This window comes from Scomber scombrus, chromosome 4 (genome assembly GCF_963691925.1).
Source record: "Scomber scombrus chromosome 4, fScoSco1.1, whole genome shotgun sequence".
In the NCBI taxonomy this organism is placed as follows: Eukaryota; Metazoa; Chordata; class Actinopteri; order Scombriformes; family Scombridae; genus Scomber; species Scomber scombrus.
Genome location: NC_084973.1, coordinates 10,505,541 through 10,513,933, shown reverse-complemented (window position 1 = coordinate 10,513,933; position 8,393 = coordinate 10,505,541). Strand labels below are relative to the sequence as shown.

The 8,393-nt window shown below is 40.7% G+C and overlaps 2 protein-coding genes across 2 annotated transcripts; both read right to left on the bottom strand.

The window, feature by feature from the left end:
- Positions 1–631: 631 nt before the first annotated feature.
- Positions 632–4,829, bottom strand: gatd3l (glutamine amidotransferase class 1 domain containing 3, like). Its single transcript, XM_062418064.1, has 7 exons — positions 4,628–4,829; positions 4,482–4,534; positions 4,278–4,391; positions 4,004–4,135; positions 3,822–3,914; positions 877–1,042; positions 632–766 (listed from the first exon to the last, which is right to left on the bottom strand). The coding sequence occupies exons 1-7, from the start codon at positions 4,742–4,744 to the stop codon at positions 632–634; spliced, it is 810 nt and encodes a 269-aa protein (XP_062274048.1). The 5' UTR covers positions 4,745–4,829.
- A 643-nt stretch (positions 4,830–5,472) lies between these two features.
- tmem127 (transmembrane protein 127) lies at positions 5,473–8,103 on the bottom strand. The gene is made up of 4 exons (XM_062417608.1): positions 8,018–8,103; positions 7,312–7,568; positions 7,050–7,214; positions 5,473–6,929 (listed from the first exon to the last, which is right to left on the bottom strand). Exons 2-4 carry the CDS (start codon positions 7,553–7,555, stop codon positions 6,619–6,621), a joined length of 720 nt encoding a protein of 239 aa, XP_062273592.1. The 5' UTR covers positions 7,556–7,568; positions 8,018–8,103; the 3' UTR covers positions 5,473–6,618.
- Positions 8,104–8,393: the final 290 nt, after the last annotated feature.

The following is an 8,393-nucleotide window of genomic DNA, read 5'->3' as shown; positions in this document are numbered from 1 at the left end:
ATTTTAGAAAGCGGCACCCAATCTTAAAAGTCACTTCCTGTGTTTCAAAATACTGCAGCTACTGATCTGCCGGGAGACTGATGAGTCAGGTGTGTTACCTCAGGACTCAGCAGGCGTGACAAGGAAACATTGCACAACATTTTGTCTTGGGCTGATTTAACATTTTGTTGTTTTAACTGAATTTGAACTAGTAATATAGAATTAATGATAATGTCATACAAAGGGATCCTTGTTGATTTACCCTAAATAGGACCCAAGGAGCACTATTCATTGTGTTTAATCCACTTTTTGGGTGTGTGTTTTTTTTATATGACCCCCAAACTATTACTGCTGCCTTACTGACATAATTGGGATGAGGAGCCACTGTCATCACATTCCTGACCTCAGGTTTATAGAGAAGTGTTACCTTTGATCAAATGAGGTGTTCAAATGATCTCGCCTGTTGTACATGTGATCTGTTCAACTGCATGAACCAATGTCATAAATAACACTTAGTGGAAAAAACTAAACACAATGACAAGCTGTTTGCTCTTTAACTAAAACATTTATATTGTTTCACGTAAGAATTCATCACATTACAGAGGCGTACGTCACATGTCGACACCAACTACCTCCAGTGCCTCGCCTCAGCTTACTTTGTTGACATGCGCATGACATGTTTGACCATATTTCCAATGCCATCAAAAATGTAGTGGTAGTGATAGTCTGTCTCCCACATGAAGGAAGGGGTACTGACCACTTTGTTCTTCTCGTCCACATAGGCTTCGTAAAAAGGAAGGGTTAAGGTCAAAGCAGGAGTTCATTCAGAAGAAAAAGCATTTGGCAAAATGAGCATAAAGCTATCTAGCATTAAAAAAAAGAGCCTTGGAAGGATATGTATGGCTCACGGACATTGTGGCGTGCACCCATGCTCTTTATAGCTTGCACCATGTTTGTGTGTGGCCAGTTCCCCCAGCGAGTGTTCTCGTCCCGTTCATAGCCCATGGTGACATCGATGCCCGGCAGCACACGGCAGGCCAGCATAGGAGCCATGCTGGCCAGTCTGAAACAGAAACATGTTCAGCCGAGGCTTTTATAAAGTCAGGATTAAGAGACAGGACTGATCAAGGTGTGTGAATAATTGCTTAGACTCTCTCCCAGCATGCAGCACTGGGACAGCAGACTGAATCTAATCAGTCTTCTAATGCATGTATACTGAGGTAAAGGAGAGCATGAGGCAAGATTAGAGACTGTCAGCTGTCTGTTATCACTATTTACCTACAAACATATGAAGACAAACCCAAATATATCAGTATTTGCCTACTTGCTCACATCTCAAGGGGGATCTCACAAGTATTTTGCACGTTGTAGATTGAATGGATGACTATGGTAAAAGTGGAACACACCAACATCAAGCCTTCTATTTGATATTTGATAGTTGAAACAGGCTGTAAACATGAGGAGAGAGAGAGAGAGCAACAAAAGGCCTAAATTGATTTCATTCTGACCTTCATCGTCCTTATTTGATGACCTCACCTGAGCAGGCGTCTAATCAGCAATGCAGAGACCTGTGTGGGGTTTGCAGGGGGTTTAAAAGAAATACAAGTGCTACTTTATGCTCATACTTGGGATTTATTAAAGATATCAGGTATACAACAGTACAGACTGGTCACAACTAGTCTAAGCAAAAGCACTTAGTAGACAATGCATGTAGTTGACAGTGGATGCAAACGTTTACTGAGTTTTAAATCTGCGATGATGATGTAGAGCAGTTTTAATTGTCTGCCTAAGAAACTGGAATCTGTCAAAATACAATGCCTGTGTCACGCAGAGACACACCGATGTCTGCTCATAAAAGTCTGAGAGTAAACTCGCCTCAGTGTAAGCTGCTGCAAAATTAATCAACTCCGACTCGAAAGTAGGCTACATGAAGCCAGCGGACCACAAGTTTAATGGTGAAAGGCTGAATTCAATTTGACAATCTGGTCACGGTACAGGTACTCTGAGGTGTCGGTGCATCAAACTGATTTTCATTTTTTCTGTTGTATTCCTTAATCAAACGAGACTGCAGCACTGATGAAATCTGAGGTAACACGCGAGGAGGGTTTGTACTGTGCAAGAGCTGCAGAGATGAAATATGTTCATGTTTGTCACCGAGGACAAAATTACTACTTTGAGAAATGTGGTCAAATAATAAATGTATACTGTGTTGTTTTGGGAACAAATGTGTTTAAGAGAGCGATTATAGCTCTGATAGGACAATGGAGGGTGGATCAGAAAACAGTGAAGCTCCTATCAGCAGCTGAATAAGAGCAGCAACATATAAACCAGAATCACAGTGATACTGAGTCCTACACTGCAGAACAAATCCCCACTTGCATATTTCTATGGCCTTTCTTATTACTTGTAATGAAGTAAAAATGCTTATTTTGCTCACTTTTGACTCTTTAAATGTCTTAAAGTCAAAAGAAAAAGATGGGTCAAGATTAAAACTCAACATACTTGTTAATCCCCCGGTGACAAATGCTTCTTTAACTATTTTTTCACTTTTTAATTCCTGTAATCCTGCCTCTCCTGTTGTTGGCACCAGGCATCCTCTCACCTGATCCTGTCACCTGTCTGTACTCTGCACAGCTGTCACTCCTCAGCTCATCAGTACCTCTCTGCCAAAGTAGTAGCCAGAAGATCAGTCACTTTCCACCAGGCATGCTAATTCCTGGTCAGCATGTCTGTGTTAAAAGTTTGGATTTGTCTGCATGATCTCACTACCTTTAGGTTCACTGTGTCTGCTGGTATCAGTGAAGTGGATACTTTCACTACAGAAGCGTTAACTTGCATGTTAGAGTCACAGTTTCTTCAAGTTGATTTGTTTCTTGATAGACTTAACTGTATTTGTATGTTTAAACATTCAGTATTGTAAAATAGAAATACAAGCTAAATGGTTACAATTGCAACCGAGTTACACAGTTGGCACAAAATGTTATTTTTGGAGGAAAAATAAGTTGAGACACTTTAGGGTTTGTTCACAATCATTGTCTGTATTTTCTAGGAAACACTGAAAGCATGCCAGGTCAAAGACTTACAGTTAGTATTAATTTAAGTCAAATCTAGAACCACAATGTTCTAATGGTTTCATAGGATGTTTCCTAGAAAGAAGTGTGTAATTCAGTGCAGTATGAAATTATTTTACATTTTACAATTTTACAATTTTGTACTGATATATTAATCTGAGGTGTACTATTTTATCACTTCCAATTGTATTGATTTTCCTTATAACTAGTATCATATTACATTATATTTTCCCAGAGACCTCCAAAGAATTTATATTTGCATATCAGTTTCTTTCGAGGATCTTTCTAGGAAACTATACATCCTTTAAAAAGTGTTACTATTATTCTTTACTGCTCTGGTCAGTAGTAGGTGATTTTTATTTATTTATCCCAAACTTCATTACACATTAGCATCATTGCCTCAGTATATTATTTCCATGGTTATAAAAAGGTTACAAACGTATTTATCTGCATTTAGAAAACAACCGGTAGTACTCCTTCAGACTTTTTCCTTTCTGCAGCCTCCGCAATGTCCTAATTCCATACTAGGGTTCATTTAAATCTTATCATGTAGCCCAGTGTAATCCAATTTAAAGTAAAGTACAATGTTGCAATCAGTGACAGTCTACAAATTTGCCTCATGTTCAGGTTTAGATTTAAATAGTGAATTTTAACCGACACTGTAGCCAAAAGAAACTGTCACACTGCTGTCCATCAGTATTTGAAGATATTTAAGCAGAGATATACTTACCCTTGTACTGTTACATTGAATATTCACCAAATGATACATACCCAATAGGCTTGCGAGTACGATGGAAATCTTTAAGCACTCTTTCCACATCACTATGCAACTTGCAGTCTTTGCCATCCTTCACGAAAGAGGATCTAAAGTGTTGAAAGTGAGTATTAGTGCGTCATTGTGTCTGTTTGTATTCCATCTCTGAGTTATAGCTTCATGTTTCATTCTTGCTCACAGATTCTTAGTGACGCCGTTGCCACCAGGAAAGATGACAGCATCAAAGCTGTTGACATCCAGCTTGGAGAGGTCTTGCATTTGCATGTTTCCTTGATTATGACAGAAGCGAGCCGATTCCATCATCATGTTCCTATGCAAGGGCCAAAAATAATGATAAATACTACCTTTTGGGATTAGTCAAGTCGCATGAAAAAAAGACATAAAACCAAGTAAACCACTGGAGCAGTCTATATGACCCTTCTCTGTCTCAAAGTGTGTCCTAATGTGCATACCGGTTCTCGCCAGTGACAGGTTGCTTTTTCATGTGGTCCATCACATGCATCTGCTGCTGATTTGGAGCAAACATCTGGAAGCGAGCACCATTACGGCTCAGGTGGTACATGGTGCTGAGGACAGAGATGTGAATTACAATCTCTGCAAGGTGAAATGCAATAAACTGGAATTCCTGTCCTGAGCTCTGCAGCACTGATACTCACTATACTCCCTCATGGACATCAGTCCCATCCCACCAGCCACATCCTGAGAAAACCTGGAACACATTGTGATTCACAAATCCACACAATAATATTTTCCTACTTTTTTCCTCCCACTATCTGATGCCGTATTGATTTGTTTCACTTACCACTGCAATATTAGTATTTCCCCAGTTGCCATGGTCACCATGGTGAACAAAGCAGGCAGGCTGACGAGAAAGAACAGTCAGCGTTTGCTTTGACAGCAAAGTCCTGGTGGCCAGCATGATTTTTAGCTTCAATCTGAGTGTTTAAGATAAAGAGAACTGACTTTATGTCACCGCGTCTGTGAAGAACGGCTATAATATTGATCTTGAGATTGTCCGTATATATACCACCCGTTATGTGACGTTGCCACGTAAGCTCTGCTTTCTGAGAAGAGTCATCACTCCTTGCCTTGACTGACCTATTCTCCTCCTTCCTTCTCCTATTTATTCATCTCATTACCTTAAGTCATTTGGCTGCAGAGTAACACTTCAGCTTTGGACTGCAAAACATGTAGTGCTTTAACCTTTGAAATATCCTGCCCCATTTAGTAATTAACTCTTTGGTGTGGTGCATCGATAGAGGATTCCACAAAAATAATGAAAAAGTTCTTCAGGAATATGAATGCATGTCAAGGCAGTTAAATGATACTTTCCCTTCTGCACAGAACCCTGCATCTGTGAGGAAGAAAGCGAATCTGATACCTTTATAGATTGCAAGGCATACCGTATGGCCTTTAAAGTATCTTAGGTTGTAAGGCTCTTACTTGCTTTAATGCCATGATGCGTCTACGTCTAGACAGTAAACCCTGAAATACCCTGGTCAGACTGAAATGTCAAAGTCAACGTATCGTTCAATCAAATCTACAGCTCCTACCTATAGGCTATATTTGGCGGAGGAAGGTTGTAAAAAGGGCAAGAGGCTGATTTAGATTCAGTGTCAAATTATAGATGACAAGCGTGAGGCAAAATAGGGCATTTATTTTATTATGACCACTTTTTTATGTATAAACAATCAATATTTACATAATGATGATAAAAGTATAGCAACAATTGGGGGAACAAAATGCAGAAATGGCGTCAACAGAACAACACACGACCGACTAGAATCACCACAATCACAACTTTAAGCCTCAGTCGTTACCTTTAGAGATTCCACCTGAAGGTTTAAAATTTGCACACAAAAGAACTCATGCATAGAAAACACATACTGAAATTGCCACATATGGTAACCACAAAGTACAAATAAGGGTGTTTAAAAAAAAAAAAAAAATCATCAAATACAAGAACATTACTGTGAGGTTCCTGCTATTAAATGTTGCTCTGTGACACATGGCAACTAAATGTTCCTCAATTTCTCTGCGGCTGTTAGCTCTCAACACACAACACATGCCATGAACCTTTTTTTTCCTTTAGAAAAAACACCACAAAGACCTGTCTCACATTATGACAGCCCGTTTTTTTGTCTTGCTTTATCGCACCCACAGATGCAATCATATAAGACTAAACCAGTGACAGATGTCTACAAAGCAAAAGAAACAAAAGAGGACACAGCACAGACAACTAATTAATAAATAAAAGGTATGTTTGATATAATATATAAAAGAACCGTCTGAAATAATCTCAGTGTATTTCTGCATTTTTGATGTATCAGTAAAATAAAATCATTCACATGGCAAGCATATCAAAAATTTAAATCAAAAATGATGTTTAACAAAGCTCCATCCACGACCAACCAAAAGCAATACATCCAATAATTGGCATTGATCAGGCTGTGGCTGTTTCATCAGTTACTTGTCATCAGCCAAGTTGAGCACTCCTTACAATTTAGTTTGCTTTACATGTAAGGACCAAATCCTAAAAGCCATTTACATGCAAATCAATAACAACGTCAGTGGTGAAAGTAAGACCTTTCTCCTAAATTTCTGCCACCACTAAAGAAAGCTCTCATGCACCCAAGCACTGTCAGTCGAGGAGTCTGCGCACTAGCTGTGCACACTGTGTTCATTATGGAGAGTATTTGCGACGATATCCATTTGATAAAGAGTGGGTTTACTCATCAAGCCAATAGCCGTGCTCGGAGAGAAGCAAGTGTTAACAAGGCCAGTCTGGTGGCATTATGGCGTGTAGGCAGGTGGTGGCTGAAACTGATTGGCAATGTCATAATCAGCGGGGAAAGTTTCACTGCTGTCCTCCATCTCAGAGAGCAGCTCTAAAGCCTGCTCCTCCTCCTCGGTGGGGTAGTGGCGCAAGAGGTTGGCGGCCGTGGCGAGGATCGAGGCTCCGCCGGCCCCTGCCACCAGGTAGAAGCTGATGGCAAAAGTGACATATATGAGAGAGCCGTGGTATTTTTTGTGTTGTTGCTGTAGTGACAGGATAAGCTCTGAGGCCCAGTAGCAGAACCCTATAACCGTGGCACACTGCAGCACTGATGAGAAATGAAAAGAGAAAACAGAGTTAGTGAAAATGATCAGTTCGGAACAAAAAGTGAGAAATTTGCTTTCCTAGAATATGAACATAAACTGTAGCATGGCAGATCAATAATAACCTGTGAGAATATGTGCAAATGCATATCTTCTTGTGATCTTGAGAGCAGGGTGTTTAGGTCCAAACACATCCAAGAGGAATGCAGTCAGACTGCACAGGATGCCCAGGAAACAAAAGGCAGCGATCACCCTCAGCAACAAGATGGTCTGCGGGTTCACACAGTAATCTGAAGAGACAAAGTGACAATACACAACATTACAACTCAAAGAGAGATTCATCGGTGGTTCACTGCTGCTTTTTAAAAGCCAGGTGTGGGCCCTCACCATCCAGTAGCTTGGGATCAATGTACCCCAGGACATCTGCCACCCCCAGCTCTTGTCTAGGACAGGTGCCTCCGTGAACCCGGAGCCAGGCCGGCTCCGCAAGAGCCGTACACAGCGCAGTGATGGACAGGGCTCCGGGCAGGGCTGACACCAGGCTCCGCTCCGGCTGCTTGGGCAGGGAGGTGCCCCCTCTCCTCCTCCGGCCTCCGGGAGCGGTCGAACCCGGCGGGGCATACATGGTCATCCAATCTCAGCTGCTGTAGTGTTGTAATGAATGACTCTGACCAGTATTACAGACGTTAATAAGATCAGTCAAAACAAATGAAACCGGTTAGCCTGTACAGCTAACGTCGCCTAGCCAATGAACAGCTGACAGCTATCCCAGTGATTTGCTCACAGTGCTATCTAGTGCTCCCAAACGACGTTTGACCGTTAGCCAGTCTCGTTGGTTTAAAAAAACAGGATAACAGTGTGACTGACGGCAGACAGAGAACAGACGGCTTCAGGCCTGTTAGCTTTGTTGTTAGCTGGTGAAGCTAGTTTCCGGCTAACACCAAATCTCGTCGACTGTCACACACAAATAAAGTTGATATACGTAAATGAAACCAACTATGAACTATTAAGTGATCTAAATGACTGTCCTGATGGAAATGACCATCAATTTAGTACATAAAACAAAGACAAAACAAAACAAAAGGAGGCTTACGCTGATTTCCTGTAAAATACTGACTTCCTTGTTCACAACATTCTTCTTCGTGGCTTCGTTAGCCTGCAGCTGAAAGGAGAGCGGAGTCCTCCAGCTGCTCTGCTGTGAAACTGAAGCAATAACTATGAGACGTTACTTTATTAGTTACATCTTTATTGTGGTTACCTGCTAACATTATCAAATAGCTATATATATTTTTAAAACGTAGTCAAATTTTTAAGTTAGTATATGTGCAATATTGGCAATGTTTATATACCCCCCCCAAACTAACAGACTAACAGTCTGCCAAAATGAAACAGGCGACATCTTAAATGTATTGAAAATATGTTTGATATGGTGTTGTGTTTTATTATACACCTCTTGACAATTTGAATTC